Source organism: Macaca nemestrina, chromosome 4 (assembly GCF_043159975.1).
Source record: "Macaca nemestrina isolate mMacNem1 chromosome 4, mMacNem.hap1, whole genome shotgun sequence".
Lineage (NCBI taxonomy): Eukaryota > Metazoa > Chordata > Mammalia > Primates > Cercopithecidae > Macaca > Macaca nemestrina.
Genome location: NC_092128.1, coordinates 104,731,203 through 104,750,684, shown reverse-complemented (window position 1 = coordinate 104,750,684; position 19,482 = coordinate 104,731,203). Strand labels below are relative to the sequence as shown.

The window sequence follows — 19,482 nt, the reverse complement described above, 5'->3', positions numbered from 1 at the left end:
GTTTTCCTGATTCTCAACACTGCTCACCATACTACATGGCCTCTTTGTGTTACAGATAAGCAAAAGTGAGGCCCCCCAAATACTTAAATAATGTGGACAAAGTCACAAACTACACTTAGATCCCAAAGCACCTAAGTCAAAGTCTTCTTTCCAAGGGCAGCACTGAAACAATGACCTGACTACCTCGGGCTGCAGATAGCATCCAAATACAGCAGTGAAAAAAAACCAAAGGCCCAGTGCCCCCAGCCAGTCACTATTATGCCCTGCACTTTATTCAGTTTACTCAAACAACTAGGGATATTCCAGACAAAATTTAAAAAAAAATCCAAGTTAATATTTTAGCTGTCATGAATGTAAAAGAAACATAAATGTCTTTGACAAGCATTGGCAACATGCTGGCTTGTCAAAAACATAGGTTTGCTTTTGTCTATTAATAATAGTCTTTATATATACTGTTGTAAGATACAAAAATTATAACTAAATAAAACTGTTAAAATTTGATAAATCTGAAGTTGATGCAACTAATTTATAAAGTATAACACAGGACATCTTGACAGAGAAAATGCATTGTTTTACATCTTAAGCCGTTTATTGACTACAATGCAGAACATTTTATTTTAAGACACAGTGGGTTTTGTTTTGTTGATGTTTTCACCAATTCAACTGAAGACGAAAGTCAAGACAATCAAATGGTAACTAGTAGCAGCTTATCAGTAAATGAGAGCAAGTATAGAGACTGTTCTTTGGACTGAGGTTAAATCAATTCGTCAATAAAGGCTTTTCCACTGCCTAACAATTATAACATATTAACAGTCGCCAAATAGCGTTGGATGGGACTCCTCTAGAAATAACTAAAGCCTTTCATTTTATACATGAAATAGCCACAAAATGTAGATGGGTTGTATCAACTCATTGGATTTGCCCATCTTAAATTACTCTGAGATTCAGAGAAATCAAAATTTCATCATATGTTGTGCAACAGTTTCTTCAAATACCTTCTCATGCTCAATAAAATTAACATGTCATCCAGACACTCTTTAATCTCAACACATGACATATAAATGGTCACATCCATCATATACACATAGATGATTAGACGACTTGAGGACTATGCAAGGATGGCAAGAAATCACTTGATTCTTTGGTTATGCCCTAGTGACAAATATATATATTTCTTGGCAACCAGCCAATCGATTTTGGAAATAATATTAGCCCACGACCTAATACATTCTAACAGCCTATCCCTCACTTTTCATGCACCATTAGGGCCAGTCACCAATCTCCTGCTGTCTTTCCCAGGCATACATTCTTTTCTTTGGAAACCTGAAATGCCCCTAGATAAATGTGCCCTTCTCCAGAGAAACACATTTCCCACTCAATTACAAATCCTGACTCAAAACTAAAATTAATACAGGCAGGCAATTGAGGGTTCTTAGAAAACTTCCTTAAAAATGACACATGTATGGGATGTTAACACTATCCAATGTATCTGCATGCCACCTTATTAAATTAAAAACACCAGGTGTATTTATACAACATGTTCAATGGCTTACAGGTTAGGATCCTAGAAACAATACATGTCTTATAGCAAAAAATATACATATAATAATCCCCCTATAGTTTATATAAATGATGAAATGATTTTGAATATATCTATATATATACACATATATACTCTGTGTGTGTGTGTTTACAGAATCTGGCACACAAATATTTTAGTCCTTCATTGGCTCTTCCGCTTCAGTGTCAAAGTCACCAGGTTTCAAAGTCTTAAGGATCGAAACAAAGGTCACCGCTGGGGACAAAGGACTGGCTTGATGCACCTTCCCTTATGAAGGACCAAGTTTGCTGGACAGTGGCACCCGGCAATGCATGGCTTGTTGCATGGACCAATTTCATTCCAGTTGTCACAGGTCTTGATACATCCCGGGCCACAGGTATCATACACAGCACCATGCTTACACTGGGTGGCTGAAAAAGAGAAGGAGACAAAGCCATGACATGGAGAAATGCCCCATTAATTCACCCTCGGCCAGAGGCCATTTCTGCAGGCTCATGTCACTGCATAGACCTTTCCATAGCTCAGGCTCAGATTTGCATTTTAACAAGAGAACGATAAACACCCAACATTCCTCAAACACTCTGGGAATCAGCTACATCTATAAAAACAAACACAGGTAGATCTGAATAAGAATTTATCTTATTCTTAGATAAGATAAACTATAAACGTGTAAGGCTATAGGAAAATCCTTAAGGTTATTTAGTTATTGTACAAATAATTAAATAGTATAAAACATCTGCTGCAAATAGTCCTTTCAGCTATTGAGCTGTGATGAATAGGAATATTTTGTGCAACTACATCAATATTCAAATATATGAAATTAGCCACAGAGAAAAAACCTACCAAGGATATTGGGAATGTGTGACGTATTTTAATCAATGTGATCGTGTGTTAAATTAGTAAATTTAAGGCGTGCTGAAGCAAGATTGGGTTAAGCCAAATAGAGAAACATCAGATGTGTGACTGCAGGGAGGACAACGGCTGGCTGGGTCAGACAATATAAAAACAATAACGTTGCCATGTCACAGCCAATTTACTATCTTTATTGACTTAGAGGCAAAGTGATTTTGACAAAATTCTGAGAGATCCTGAACATTCATGACTAGACTTGTCAGAAAAAAAAATAATGCAAACATTCTGGAAGTTCTGTGACACACAGCCTTTTCCATCTGAGTCACATCCAGTGGCAGTCGAAGAGGCCACCCCTCATTTCTCAAGAATAGGAATGTTGACACAAGTAGAAATTTAGAGCAGGGACCCTCCAAGAGCACCAATAACAATTCAATCTTCATTTAAAGTTGCTTTAAACAAAAGTGAAAACAATGGAAGACATGCTCAGCTTCAATGCCTCTATTGTTTATGCTGTCTGCAGAATAATACCTGGTGAGGAATCGTGTAATTGTAAAATTTAAGGATAGAACTGGTTTGCCAGCAAACGGGCCTCACTTTGAGTCTCTCAAGTTATGCATTTAGAGTTGCCACAAAATGTTGATCTTTGATGATATTTAAGTAAAAGAAAGTTAATAAGCACCATAAAATAAATTCTATGAAGGCTTCTCAAATATCCATCGCACTGGTTAAAAACAAATGAGAGAGCGCATTCTTTCCAGGGAGTAATCAACAACTTCTCATCGGCTCTTACTATTCAAAAACCAAGTTTTGTATGAAACAACACATCTAAATAAAACCAACTTTAAACTACGTGGCTCGATAATGAACATTTTTCTGTATAGATACATATTAAGCACTGGTGTATTATTTATTTATCCCTGCTTCAACTGTTAACTAAACCACTGACTCTTAGTAAACATCTGCTCTGAACAAAGTCCCTATATGAGATACTTTGGGGATAGAGGTAAATGACATGGCTGCTGTCTGATACACCAGCAGAGGGATGAGTAGTAGCAGCTAATTGCTAGTCACTGATATTGAAACATCCCATGTAATCTATGCCTTATTGATTCCTACACCTAGCTTACTCTCAGCTTTCTGAGGTGCCTTCTCAAAGGTAACTTCCTATTCAAAATAACATTTTCATATTCACTACCTCCTTTCCTCATTTATTTCTTCTTTACACATACTACTACCTGACATCATTTCATATTTACTCTGTCTTCCAACACTACAATGTAAGCTCCCTGAGGGTGGAGTTTTTGTCTGGTCCCTCACTACATCTCTAGCTTACACATTTTCTGGCACTTGGCGAGCATTAGATATGGAAGTCAGCAATAAATACTCACTAAATAAAGCTGTTATGAAACAGACATAACCACAACAGAGAGGGGATTGGAATTTTCCATTTGTGCCTAAGGATCTGTACTCTACCCCCTCTTTACACTATTCTGTGATCTGTGCCTTTGCACAGATGTCTCTACAGATGACATCAATGGGCTCCCTCATGCATGGTGGACTCTAGTGCCTTGATCTGGTGCCATTATCTGGCTTGGTGAACGTCACCACCATTCACCTCATCTTCCACTCTTCTGAACTGAGTTCCCAACATTTTCAACTGAATTCCCACCTCTTCTGTGTGGATGGGATGGATGTTCCTTGACTGATAAGAAGAGCACCTGCTGCTTATCCCATCACTGCATTTACAACGTGAAATTGTAGTCATCAGTCATCAGTTTCATCCACTCATACTCTCCACATACACACACCAACTCAAATATAGGCTACTAGAGGGGAACGCTGTTCTGTTTCTTTACCTTACGCAGGGGTATGGTGTTTGACATTTAGTATATACTCAGAGGACTATTGGGAAATTGAGTTGATGGATACATGGATGAGTGAGTGGGTGGACTGACATAACCCTTCCTTTGAGTCTCTCAATTTAGGCTTCTCTGATAATCTTTTGACTTTTCACTGATCCCTTCAAAGTCCTCTTTTTTTCTCTTCTCAGTGACTAACAGAATACCCTATACATTACATTTGCTTAATGATTTGGAAACATCCAAGCTGAATATCATATTTACACACAGTAATTGTATTCATGTGTTGTTACGCTTCGGTAGACTAATGGTGGTCACAACTGGAAGTTAGGATCACCTGGGGAACTTCCTGATGCCCAGACTTCAGCCCAGATCAATTACATTAGAACCCCTCAAGGTGGGATCAGGATATCAGTAATTTAAGAAAACAAAACAAAACACTCATCCTTTCCTTCGACCCTGCCCCACACTGACGATGCTAATGAGCAGCCAAGATTGAGATTTGATCCTGCAAACAAACTCTACATTCATGCTTCAGTCACTCAGAGACTCATTCCTTTTTAGCAACTGAGAAGAAAACTATCTCCAAAGCCGAATTAGGTCCTACTATTTCCCATCCTCTTCTACCTCAAGCCCTACTGGAGCACTTCTCCATCCCAAAGCACTTATCCTCTTTCAGTGTTGGATTTAGGTCATCTGCAGGAGCACCCTTAATTTACCCCTCACTGTCTCTTCTCATTTGCACCCATCCTGGATTTGCCATTCTTCTTCTCTGCCCCATCGCTTTCAGAACTTACCCTACTCTTTGTCGTAGCACATTAATCTTCTCCCTATGTATTTAGCAACAACAACAAATATTTCCTAAACTATCAGCTTTGTTTTCTCCTTCCTTTCACCTCCAGACTTTGTGGAAGAATTCACGGTCATGTTAGCCTAGTCTTCTGCAATTCATTAATGTTGACAGCTCATCTCCTCACCCACCCCTTGACCGAAGCAGTTCCCTCCAAAGTTTTCATTAATGTCCATATCCACTAACATCTTGGCAACTCCCATTTTCCCAAGACCACTCTGCAAAATATTTGGTCTTTGTGTCCATTTTATCTTATGATAGTGAACTCTCCTCATTCTTCTGCTGACTCCCGGAGAACATCTCTCTCTCTTGGGTTTCTTTTCCCACTTCCTGGCATTAAATGTTCACATTACCTCCTGGAATCTCCCCCTGACATTGTTTTCTCTTCTATCTCTCTCTTCCTCAATTACTACAGTTTTATCTCTGACTTCCAGTTAGAGACCTCTGAAATCTATTACCATTAGTTCTGATTCTTTTCCCAGTCTAATCAGTTTTATCTTAATTCAAATGTCCCCCACTTCAAATAGGTTTCTGGATATCCCCCCAAGATGCTTTCTCTCCTCCGCAACCCACAGTACTTTTAATGTTATCGTTATTTTCTTATTTGCTTTAATCTCCCAATTACAGTACAGCTATAGTTCTTAATCAGAGATTCATGAGTCCCTGAGGTGCTTTTAAAAAATATTTATTTCTCAGCCCATCCCTAAAGGTTTTTGCTCTGAATCTGCAGTGATGCATGTGCAGCTATTGATTTTAAAGGTTCTGGGGGTCACTGTGACAAGCACCCACAGTTGAAGAGAGTGTATCACTGAGGCCTGGGCTCCTGAGGGCAGGATTCTTATCTTCTGTAACCAAAGGTTCTGGCACAGGGACAGGCATGGGGGAGCAGCTCAATGCATGCCTCCTGGATGAGGATTTCATATTAATGACATTCAATCCATCATTCCTTTTCCCAGTGTGGATTTTGTCTGGCCAGTTTTGAGTTCATTTTCCACTCCATTGCTTTCAGAATGCCTCTTTCAACTCACCTTGCCCTCTAGAGGCTTTGCTCCCCTTTAAGTCTTGCAAGGATTCCTTGTAGTATAAAAATTTCTCAGCAGCATTTCTTCTTTCCCACCACATTCTTTGTGTTTCCCTGACTATCCTGTAGCTATGAACTCTCCCATGTCATTTCCTCTCTCTGACGTCTCAATTCTCTCTTCTAGCTCTACCTTTCAACTTCTTCTGAGGCATCTTACCTTTCTACTATTAAGGACTGGTATGTCCCTCAGTCAACAAGTCAAAAGTAGACTGCAGGAAATGAAAACTACTAGAGAAAAAAAAAGATCTCTCTCTCTCTCTCTCGTATTATCCTTCATCCTATAACTACCATCTCCCATTCAATTCAAATTAAATCAGTAAACATCCACTGAGTATCTATGTGTCAGGCATTCTCTTAAGCCCGGGGAATAAAATGTGATCAGATATCATCTCTGTCCTCCAGTTATAGGAGGTTGGGCTTACAAACAAATAGGTAAAGCTGATGTGTAAACAGGTTCTTAGCAAAATATAAGATGTATCATATCAGACAATGAGAACAAAGTACAGGGGAAGAGTAAGAGAGGAAGACATCAGCTCAGCACTGAGAGTTGGGTAGAGATCAAGGAAGACTTGAGAGAATGGATCCTGTGTAAGTATCAAGTGAGCAAACTTGTCAGACAGACAATGACAAGAAGAGCTTCCCAGACACATAGAACATCAGGAACAAAGGGAGGGGTGCAGGCAACAGCAAGGTACTGTGGCTTAATCAGGGAAGGGTGGATCCATGGTTTGGTGGGTTGGAGACATGAACCTTGAGGAGGGCAGGTGGTAGGAGACAGAGGCAGAGTAGTAAGCCAGGGTCAGAGACCACAAATGACCCCATCAGCCTTGGCAAATGGAAGCTTTGAAAGGGTTTTAAGCTGTGGAGTGACATCATCAGATTTGCCTTCAATTCAGCACAGCTTTTAGATGATCCTAGAACATGAACACTGACTTGAGCCCTAATTTATCCTCTGGAAATTCAGTTGTTTTTTCAAACTTGTAAAAGGCATAAGATCATTTTTTAAAACATAGGTGTGATTTGATTGGCACATATGTATTTTAAAAGGATCTATTTTGTTAAATAGTTAAAAAACAACATGGCTGGGCATGGTGGCTCACGCCTGTAATCCCAGCTCTTCGGGAGGCTGAGGCGGGCGGATCACCTGAGGTCTGGAGTTCGAGACCAGCCTGACCAACATGGAGAAACCCCGTCTCTACTAAAAATACAAAATTAGCCAGGCATGGTGGCACATGCCTGTAATCCCAGCTACCAGGGAGGCTGAGGCAGGAGAATCGCTTTAACCTGGGAAGCAGAGGTTGTGGTGAGCCAAGATCACGCCATTGCACTCCAGCCTGGGCAACAAGAGTAAAACTCCGTCTCAAAACAAAAAACAACAACAAAAACAAACAAACAACAACAACAACAAAAAAACGGGGATCTGCCAAAGTGGTTAGGGTTAGAGTGCATTTATTCTCAAAGCAGCATTCAAACAGCTATAGGTGGAACATAAAAACATTATGTGCCGGCTTTATCAATACATTCAATCAGCATGGCTCTGTGCCTTCCAGAACTCAACCATCTCCACATCCCCCTACGGGGTGCTGAAGGTCACAGTACCTGACTTTATCTCTTGAACTTTTACAGGAGGCATCCAGCCAGTCAAGAAATAACTCAGTGTATATAATTAGGGCAGAGTTGCTGCATGGAAGGAGCTAGAACCATCTGGGGTTTGTAGAGCCAGACAAGGAGGGAGAAAACTGTTCACATAGCCCAGCAGACCATCCATTATGCTACAGAAAGACACAAACACCCACATTTCCAGCACCTTTTCCATGTATAAAATGTATTACTGAGTGTGCAGTGACAATTAGTATCAGTTATAGGCAGGTGGCAGACATTCTGCTGAGGATGACAATGTAACATACAGCAGACAAGATCACAACAAATTTAGAGTCAGAGGGTTCCAAGTAACAAACACCAGTGATAGGGAACAAAGAAATAGAAATTGGAAAGTCACTAAGGTGACTAAGATTTAGATACATATTTGGATGAATTATTTGACACTAATACAAGCACATAAATATGCATTCCTTTTTTTCCCACAATGCTTATGGGTCTCTGTGTTCTCATAATGATTAAGAACGGGGCAACGATGCAAGTTGACCGGGGTTCAACTCCCAGCTTCCTCGCTTCCTAGCTCTGAGACTTTCAGCTAATTACCTATTTTAAGTCTCAACGACCCTATGAGTAAAATGTGGGTAATATAAAGTTACCATATAAATAAAGTATTATGGGTATTATCAAGATAAAATATAACATAAAATACTAATATAGTCCTTGGGGGAAAGGACGTGCTTAAAATGGGTGAATAGCAATATAAATGATTATTATTAAACTTTTATATACTTTCACTATAGCCCTTAATATATTCGATTTCATTTAGCAATTCCCATGCTAAATTAGAGTTCCATTAGTCCCTCATGCCATAGGTAGTGGGCACATATTGTGTCTGTAGTCATGACAGTGTTAAAATCCAGGTTGGACTTTAAAATGTCACTGGTTCATTCAGAGTTTCTCACCTGGCTAGCTTCTTATATGTTCAACTTCCAAACTTTTCACTCTGGAAGATTTCTCTTTTTTGTCTTACGTGGTCTTAAGTGCTGTCATGAGTCAAAGGACCTGGGAGCTAAAAACGACTAAAGAAGGCTCTTATAGTCTTCAATATTCTACGTGAATCTGAACTGAATCTACTGAGAGATGCTACAGATCTGTGTAAATTTATTTCTTCATGTACCAGCTGTCAGTCTGTGGAAGTTCATAATGTGTGTGTGTGAGTATGTGTGTGTGTGTGTATGTGAGAGAGAGAGAATGTGTATGTCTAAAATGTTCCCCTCCCACTGAATTTCATTTGACGGAGTTATACTTCACCCAGATGGTGCCACTAAGAAGAGGTAAATGGAATCTTTCAGGAGCCATATTCCTTCTCCATTAGAAAAGTAATTTTAGCTCCAGAGATTCAGTCCCTGAAATGAAGATGCTGACGTGAAATGTGTAGTCCTCAAATGCAATGTGTGCACTGAAATGGTGCTAAGTATAGCTCTGGGCCAGGGAGAGAAGGATCATATATCCTATATCTAATACGATCCCAACAACAGCACTGTCACAGCTAATCAAATTAATAGAATTCTGCTGAGCCCTGCATTATACCAGGATGGATGGATGGATCAAGCTTGACTCCATTTATTTTATTCATTTTCTGGTAGATTCAAGGGAAAGGGGATTCAAAATAAAGGCAGCTAGGAGTATTCAAGATGGCTGGAAGGACCCAGTTCCTCAAAAACCTCACCCTCACATATTCTACCCAGCACTGATGCATTAGATTAGAGGGCAGCCATTTACCTCACCTTTTAGCAGCCTCAGTCACACCTTAAGTGAATTATTTTTATCGAATCAATACTTATCTGAGAAGGGCAGCATTGATAAAGCAGCACACTTGTTGTGGAAGGTTAACTCTGATATAAAGATTGTACTTGGGTTTGCAGAGGAGGGGGCACAACCAAAATGGAGGTCACAGGAAGGTGAAAGGGCTCTGGTGCTTTTCAAAAAACACAAACTAGTGACTGCACCAAGGGGCAGCTGAGGAAGCTCCAGCAACTCCCAAAAATCCATCATCCTACCTCCCCACAGCCACCCAAGTAAACACAGGGGTTACCTCAGGGGTTTCAACACAGGCTGCAGGTCAGAATCACCTGGGGAGTTTTAAAATGTACGCGAGGCCAGTTGAAGAAAGGCATCAGTGCACAGGGCACAGGCTTAGGTTCCTGGTTCATTTTTTAAGCTCCCAGGGTGATTCCAATGTCCAGACAGGTTATAACGCACGGGTCTAAGTGAACGCAATGTCTGCACACTGCAATCACAGCTTCAAGGCAATTCTTCTTGATGCTTCTTTTAACCAGGTGACCACTCTTATCTTCAACCAATGTAGACATTCTGGAGTCAGTAGTGGCATGAGTGGCCTTCTTTTCTGAGATGTGAGCTAAGGCTATTAAGACTAGGGTAGTAGGCTGAAAATCCCAGTCTCTTTGTTTCAGGTAAATCTGGCCCTTCAAAGACAAAAATTTGCCAATCCTTGAACTAGGTGACAACTATTCAGTTCATTTCTCCTTCAAATCTAAGTAACAACAGCAGCTACCGTTGACATCTTCTATGAGTTGGACGCTGTTTGAGATGCTTCATGCATATATCACTAATGTTTGTAACTAGATAGCAGGCATTATTCTAAAATTGCAAATTTCTAAAATCTAGACTCTCTCCCTTCCTCTCCACATGCACTGTCACCATCTTAATCCAAGCCACCATCAGTTTTTCACCAGGACTATCACAATAGCCTCCTGCCTAGTATCCTGGTTTCAATCTTGTCCCCTTCCAATCTATTCTCTATCTAGTATCCAGGGTCATCTTTGGAAAGCACAAAGAGGCTTGCTTAAAAGCTATCAGAGGCTTCCATTTCTCTTGGAATAAAAGCTATACTCCTTTCAAAGCCCTGCCAAGTCCTGCGTCATTCAGCTCCTGCTCCTACTCCACCTTCCTCTTACGCCCCTCTTCCCCTAGCCCACCCCAGGCTCAAACCTCACTGGCTCCTCTCCACTTTGAGAGCATGCTAATAATTTTTCTCCTACCTTATGCCATCAAACATGTTTCCTCTGCATAGAATGCTTGCCCTCACTCCCTTCACTCCTTCAGGGCAAGGCTAAAATATCATCTGTAGAGAAGCCTCCCTCTTCATCCCATCTCAGCCCTCTCCAATGGTTTCCTACCACTCTGCCCTGTTCGTTTCCTTCCTCATACTTACTGTAATTTGCAAGTTTTAATTTTTATTGTAGAGTTATGTTTTTGTTTGTTTCTCCCACTAGACTGCCAGTGCGTCAATGGCTGGGGCTTCATCTCTTATACCCATGAAAGTACCCAGTGTCAGCACGGTGCCCAGTACCTTGCCACTTTGTAACAAATATTTCTTGGATGAATAAAGAAGTCCATTTTACAGATATCAAATAAGCTAATTAACTTGCCTGAGGCAACAACTATTATAGAAATCTCTCAGAAGGGAAAAAAATTCTACTAGGCTTTGTATAATGATCTCTAAAAAAAAAAGTATCTTATTTATCCTGAAGACCTTAAATGACTGTAATTGGCCCAAATCTCCTTTGCTTCACACATAACCTAAGCCATAGCAATGACCGTCCATGAGCTAAGTCTATCCAGCTGATAGTTTGAGGTCAAGAGGATTTTGCAACAGTGGAAATCTTTAAATTGCTTAAATATGCTTGTCACAAAGCATTTATCTTAAGTGCTGTCTACCTTGCCCAGTGGGAAGTCCCTGTATTTTATCAAGTAGCAATCCAGTTGGCCTACTGAAGGGATTTTCCTCTGACAAAGGGACACGTGGCCATTCACGTCAGCATCCACAAGTCACCTCCACTGCCATCTTGGGCATTGCAGTAAACTTCTGATGGGTAGATCCACCAGGACTTTCTTACCTGCACAATTCTGCTGAGGCTCCCAGTGGACTTTGATGCCCTCTCTCTGGCAGGCCCGGGTATATGCCAAAAATGACTCGCAGTAACAGTTTTTATGGACTGGACATTCACACATGTCTGTCACACAGGACCTATAGGACCCAATAGAGAGATACAAACATTTAAAAATATCAAACATAAACACCCTAAATATAACTTCAGAAAGGGTCGTAGATGGGGAAACCTGATTGGCCCATTAAAATGTCTATTTTAGATTGGAAACCTAAATTGGCAAAATTCTGCATGGGACTTAAGTGCTGGATACCTCTGAACAATGTGATATTAGATTTCCTTTCTTCTAGAGCAAGATTATCCAAAAGAACTTGCTGTAAGGATAGACATATTCTATCATCACCACTGTGCAAAACCACTCTGTATTTGGCTACTGAGTATCTGGAATGTGGCTGCCACAACGGAGGAACCAAGTTTCTAATTTGCTTTAATTTTAATTAACTTAGATGTAAATAGCCCCATGCGCCTAATGGCTACCCTACTGGAATACCATCACCATCTTGTGACAAGCACTGATATAAAACTAATAAATTTTACTGCAATGTTTCCAAAAATGGTAACCAACTTGATAAAAACACAAAATCCCATGGCTTTCTGAAGACAGACAATTAGAATTCATTTCTGTAATATCTTAGAATCTTACTCTTTTAAGGACCACTGAATCTTCAGTCTTTAGAATGTAAAGTGACAAATTCAAATTAAAGCAAATATTTCAGGCCTCTAATTAGACTGCAAGATGAACAGGATTAAACCAAGGTCTCTATAGCCGAAATATGGAAATGATGGACCAGGACATAAATTGAGCGGAAATGCAAACTAACAAATTTTTAAACACCTTGACCACAAAGACATAATACTGGCCTTACATTGGTATATAATATTACAGTTTACAAAATGCTTTCACACGCAGCCTGTCACTGGATGGTAAACAAGACATAATACAGTTGCTTGTTCCATAAATGAAGGGGTCATTTTACAAATAAATACATGGGCCCAAAGTCAGCACTTTTAAGTGGAAAAGAGCAAATTAAATTATATCTCCCAGCTTTGAAAGTGGTGTCCTTTTTATTATACCACACAACAACTGTCATCTTCTTCTTTCAGCAAATTTACTGCCTCACAGTTTCGAGTTAACATTTATGCAAGAGGCCTCCAAGATTAATAAAATTAAACTATCCTTATATTTTTAATAACCTTGTTCAGCAAACTCCCTTCCTCACAGAAGCTGTTCAAAGCTGAACACAGAAAAAATAACATCCAAGAGGACAAGCTGCACTTATGATCTTGAAAAGTGATCATGACACTGCCACTGGATGTTAATAACGCCATTTTCCCATATTGTGGGACCTGTGCACAATCGATTGTCGAGAGCAGTCAGCCAGCTCTGGGTGGAGGTCGACACACTATCTGCTCTAAACAGGAATTAAACAGCAAAAAACAGATTCAAGGAGCAACAGGCTCACAGTGAACGCACAAAGTTATTGCAGCCCAACACTCAAGGGCACAGTTTTGGGAAATAGGAACAAACAGGGACAAAAGAGGAACAGATGTAAAAGCTAAACAGCCTCCTTCCATGTCAAGGACTGAGAGATTATTTGATGAGTGATACCTAAGACACGATCACCAGGACAGAAAAAGTGATCTTTTTTCTTTGTAGTAGTCATGGTTGGTTTTTTTTTTGTTTTTTTTTTTTGTTTGTTTGTTTGTTTTTTGAGACGGAGTTTCGCTCTTGTTGCCCAGGCTGGAGTGCAATCTCGGCTCACTACAGCTCACTACAACCTCCACCTCTTAGATTCAAGCAATAATCATCAGCCTCCCAAGTAGCTGGGATTACAGGTGCCCACCACCATGCCCGGCTAATTTTTTGTATTTTTAGTATAGACAGAGTCTCACCATGTTGGCCAGGCTGGTCTTGAACTCGTGACCTCAGATGATCCACCCGCCTCGGCCTCCCACAGTGCTGGGATTACAAGCATGACCCACTGCGCCTGGCTCAAGGTTGTATTTCTTAATACTTCTCCCCACTTTTATTATAGAAATCTCCGGCAAATGCATTCAGGCATTAAACACACAGTACTGTCTCTACACTGGGGAGAGCCTCTGGAATTCCAAAGAGAAGCCAACTAAAGCTTGTCCCTAAAATGGTGTCTAAATGTCGGTGTATGAATTCCCCTCAATGCTGTTTCCCTTTGTTGTTTCAATTTTCATTTCAGAATAACCCACACCCATCGTATTTATGCTCAGACTTCACAGCAACATTTTTGGCTGCCCCAGGTTCTAACCTCTAATCCCATTCCTACTTCACTTTTCCAGAAGAATTTGTTCCTCACCCTCTCTCCTGGCCCATGGGGGTAGGTCTCTTTCTGTATACACGGCTCCCACCGCCAAGACCTGGATGGAACGGCATCTCATGGGCCTGGTAAAATGATGGCACGTACATGGGAAAAGGCTGGTCTCAGTGTGAGGAAATGTGTCCTCGGACTTGAACGAATGTCTACTGTAATTCTGTAACATTCCATGGACAATAAACCAATAAAATGTAATTTGTTTGGGTAAGGGGATTGTTAGTGAATATTTTCCTTTTTTTTTTTTTCTTGATTTCTACTTGTCTTATGAAGCTATTTACACAATTGAAGATAAATTATCGATAGCTAAATCCAATTCATTGAGACTATTGAGAGAAAATGTTTTAAGCACACATTTAATAACCACTGTGTACATATACTCCACCTCACCCACAGACAGGCCCTTCTGTCTCCACAGACACAATCAATGATGTGCCTTCACTGTAAAACTAAGGAAGATCTGAGCTTTTATATGATCAGCCACTCATGGGGAACAATATATGAGACAAAAATGTTTGTCCAAGCCAGACCTTTACTTGAAAATGTTTTATGTATTTTTAAAGGCTTGAAATATGTGTTTTGTCTCGGAAGCTAAAATTCAAAAATGTTGTTTCTCACTTATGAAGTTGATGATTTTTACATAAAACAATGACTAGAGTTGGTGAGAGAATGGAGAAGCAGCCATTCCCCTGCCCCACTGGCAGTGGTGTGAAACTGCCAGCTCTTACACGGAGTGTTTTTCAGGGACTGTCTCCTCCACTCCACTTGGCAACGGGATATGAGGCAAAGATTTCACTGCTCCATTTAATAGATAGGGAAGGTGAAGCTTGAAGAAGTTAAGTAACTTACTCAATGTCACAGGGTTGATCATAGATCCAGAGCTGCAAACCTAGGATGACACCTTGTTTTTGTCTGATCTCAGAACCCATATTCACAGTAACTACATTAGGTCTTTCTAGAGAGAAATTGAATAATATTTATACACAGCCCAGACAAAGGTTCTTACTCTCTGATGAAAATTTTACACCTAAGGAAATAGTAATGCCCGTGAATATAGGCTTCAAACCTAGGTATTTTCATCACAATGTTATTTAAATTGAAAAAGAGAAGGGAAATAACCTAAATTGTCCATAATAAGGGCCCAGCTAAATAAATGCAGGTGACTTCTGTGATGAAATACCCTACAGCCATTACAATGATGTTTTGGAAATATATTTTTTAAATATGAGGAAATGTTTGGGAAGGATTAACTAAAAAAAAAAAGAGAGAGAGAAGGATAACAAAACTGTGTTTCAACATCGTGTAATCACACAATGAAAATAAGAATAACTGAAAACAGATATGACTAAATCCAAAGGACAGCTCAGGGTGGTGGATTGTGGTTCTCCTTAATTTTCTTACCTGTATTTTCTACCTAGGCCTGATTCCTTTGTTATTTTGCCAGGTCCGTTACAATAGAAACCCAAAGAGTCAGGCAGGCGCTGTGAATACATATCACTTTTCTAAAAAGGTAAACATCACAATTTACTTTTAAAACTACACAAAAGAATATCATGAAAGATATTAGTATTTAAATCAGATTTTCAGAATGATAGTGGGAAAATAAAGAATGGGAGAAAAGGAAGGTGTCTATTTGTAGGTCTTAGTTATTCAACATTCCTCCAGCTAAAATCTTCCCAATCTGGGCTTCGGCAGCCTCTCGATGCAGACTTCGTTCGGCTGGATTCACTTTGTGTTGTCTTCACACTTGCGTTTCATTGGTCTATTGATGTTGTGGTGGAATAGATAATGGAATAATGTTGCATGCTTCTGCTGGTTACAAAGGAATTTATTAAGGGAAAAAATAAAAGCATCTTCAAACGCACTTCAAATTTTAGGGAGGGACAAAACTATTGTTATTCAACTATTCAATTCATGTTTATCACATTTCATAATTCAGTGTGAGGAAAATCTAATTTATGACACGGTGAAGTTGAGTTTTCTGTGTTTACGGAAGATTGCTGTCCTTTCCTTAATCAGTATGTACCCATGGTCTACATTTATATTCATTTTATAGAATAAATAGCAGAATTTTATCACTTCTGGGAGTGACTGAGATTTATGGCTTTGGTATCTCTGCTCTCATGACATTGTTCTGTCCCATTTATGTTGTGTTTGATGGTGAGTTGGTCAGGAAACACAGCCGCCCACTGCTGCAGTGGGAAAACACAGGTTGCATTACTCTGAGCTTTTCCAGAAAAGCTCTGCAGGTGAACAGTGCCTGCCTGACCAGGTTTCTATTGTAACGGAATTGGCAAAATAACAAAGGAATCAGGCCTATGCAATCCCCTTAAAGCATATGGTCTGTCACAGGCGCTTCAAATTCATGTATCTAGAAATGGTTTCCTGATTCATCTACCCCACTCCTGGCATCTTGCCTGGCAGCCAAGAGGTGCAGGCAGGACTCTTGTTCTGTGTGGTTAACACAGCTGCTCGGTGCCACAATAGGGCAAGAGGAGGCCCAGAGCTGATGCAGGGGCCCAGGGAGCTGGCACCAGGCTGGGCAGCACTTTGTCACACATCCACTACCTCCCTTCTCTCAATGTTTGATGTTTGTGTGTCGTGTTTCAATGACTCCTTGAAGGCGTGTTGTAACCCTGTTCCTCATAGCACTCAGCACGGTAGTGGGATCAGAACTGACCTGTGGTCAGTTCCCTCCTTGACATCCAATTAATCACAACTCATCTGCAGAGAAGCCTTCAGAACTATTTTCCCGCATCACACTACAGCTACTGCCTCCTGGACACTCCACACCAGAAACCATTAGACACATGTGGCTATTTAAATTGGAATTTAAGTTAATGTCCATTAAATAAAATTACAAGTTCAGTTTGTCATTCCCATTAGCCACATTTCAAATGTTCAATGCCAGCAGGTGCCGGTGGCCCCCATACTGGACAGAGTGGATTGAGAACACTTCCATCACTGAAGCAAGTGCTATTAGATGGTGCTGCCAAGAGTGCAGCTCCATTAGCACCAGGGAATCCATTTCTGTCCTCCTAGAGGGATTTATAGGTGTCCTGAGATGAGAATCAAGCTCACCTCTGATTGGGCACCTACAAAAAAATTTCAAACTTCTTGGCATCAAATTCAAGGTTCCTAGCAGCCTAGTCTACTTTTCTAACTCCATTTCTTTCTTCCCTACTCCTTCTTTTACCAAGTCATAGAATGTCCCATCAACCCTTGGCCTTCCATCCACCTGGCTATTCCTGCCTTGAATGTACTTCCATGTCTTTTCCACCGGAAAAATCTAATGTCTATCCTTTAAGTCTTAATTCAAATTCCTCAGTGGTGCTTGCCAAGTGGCCCCAAAAAAGTTAGCCACCCCCTATAGGGTCGCATGTCCTTCATACCTTTCTTATTGCACAGATCTTTTGAAATATCACCTTTTTCCTTGTTGGGGGACAAGGACTGTGTCTGGCTTTTCTAGCCTCCCAGCACAGTGCCGTGAACACATAGCTCAGTAAATAATTAGTGAATCGTTCAAAGAGTGAATGAGAGTAACCTCAGGACCTCTTCCCAGCTTCCGCAGGATTGAACAGCTGGACACTGATATCTGAAAGGCATGAATTCCACCCTTACTCCCACTCTGTGACCACTGCTTAATACGGCCAAGGCCACGGGGGCTGTTGGCCATAACAACCTCTGAACTCAGCTGCTTCTGCAAGACCCTTTCCGCTGTCATTTTCATTTTGAACTTCTTGCACTCCTCTCCCGTCTCCAGGGGAATTTTTTTTTAATCTAATGACTGGTGGAAAAAAGGATTTGATGAGAGAATTCTGCTTTAACCACACATTTTCAATAAAGCACATATTTGATATAAGAAAAACCTATAGTTTTTCATGTTATTAAAAAGGCAAACCTCCAATACTGCTAAAATCAAAACATCAAACACATCTATGCTTCCTAGCAACAGCATATCCGAGTGGTTTCCCCTCTGCTTTCTCTGGCACAAGGGCCATGCCTGTCAGACAGAGGCAAGTGTCTCTGCTTCCCAGGCACAGTTTTGAACGGCAGATGTATTACCCATTGGGAACTCTCCACACTGGTTCTTGGAGAACAGAAGGGCAAGCCAGGAGTGGCAGGGGCCAGCTCCATCTCGGAGCCAGACATCCAGCATTCTGGCTGTCTTCTCTGCCACCCCAAAGGGTCTTCAGCTGGACTATGTTTGTCAATCTGAAGGTCAGCTTTCCTGGGAGCAACGGCAGGATCGAGGCAGAACTCAACAGTGCAAGGAAGATAACAAGAAAACCACCATTTGGTCATATGGCTTTCCTCGTTCCACATATCTAGGAAGGCGATAGAAGTGAGTGAAGGCATCTTAGGTTTATTGGTGCCTGGGCATCAATGGAAAACAGGGGAGGGAGAAGGTAAGGAAGACAGAGTCGCAGCTGAGTGAGCAGAAGTGCGGTTAGCTACCACAAGTCTATTAAAAAACTCACATTTTAATCCTTGAAATCCTGCCCTAATTTCTCTAATCTGAGTTGCATGGAAATAACTAAAGGTAGTAGCCAAGGTAGGAAGGCATATTCATGTCACATTACGCCTATGAAAACAATGTCATCCAATATCATGCTCTTTTCCTCAGCCCTATACAGGCACATTCACACACTCATTCCTATCCGTCCATCGAAGGGGTACAAAAAATACCACTGTCACACGAAAAACACGGCCAGAAGGTTCAATCCTGGGAAGTGTGAGGCTGTTTTATTGAGCTGTCAATGAAAGGGCAGGGCTAGCCTGCTGAGCCAGCCAGCAGGGAGTTCCTGCTGCTCTGTCCACAGCATTCCTGGGCCAGCCCCAGTTTGGCATCCCTGTGGCGACCGTCCACGCTGGCTTAAATATTGCTGAGGATATTCCAGGTTCTATGGCTGCTTGGGGTTGCCAGGACAGAACAGCAAGTCCAGGCATTTTCATTAGCTTGTGGATTTCGTAACCTTGATCTGGGGAGACAGGGCAGGAGGATACCTGGAACGAGAGTCCAGCCTGTTTCTCTGGTTGTAGATACAAAAGTTATCCCAAATTCTCTTTCAGCTTTCCCAAATTCGGCTTTCCCAAATTCTCCCCTCATCCCCCTACACTCAAGTTAAATTGTTAGCCCACTCCTCGGTGAAAAGAAGGCATTCATGGAGCTCTGTTTGTTCCAGGCACTAAACAAGGTACAGAGGCTAACAGAGATGGGCTCCTCCAAGAAAACAGGATTGTGCAGATACTAAAAATCAAACTCCAAATGACATAACAACTATTATGAATGAGAAAAGGGAAATTCCAGGCTAAGGGAGGTGCCTGAGTAGAGGCACAGAATTTCCAAATCAGCAGATCTTA

The 19,482-nt window shown here is 40.9% G+C and overlaps 1 protein-coding gene across 2 annotated transcripts in view; it reads right to left on the bottom strand.

Annotated features, from left to right (window-relative positions):
* Nucleotides 1-567: 567 nt before the first annotated feature.
* Nucleotides 568-19,482, bottom strand: part of LOC105475843 (BMP binding endothelial regulator) — a 246,167-nt gene continuing 227,252 nt past the window's right edge. For both annotated transcript variants that reach the window (XM_011731390.3, XM_011731391.3), the window contains 2 exons: nt 11,723-11,853; nt 568-1,971 (listed from right to left, as the gene is read on the bottom strand). In XM_011731390.3, coding sequence (XP_011729692.1) covers nt 1,790-1,971; nt 11,723-11,853 — 313 coding nt within the window. In that variant the 3' untranslated portion in view covers nt 568-1,789. The remainder of the gene's footprint in view (nt 1,972-11,722; nt 11,854-19,482) is intronic.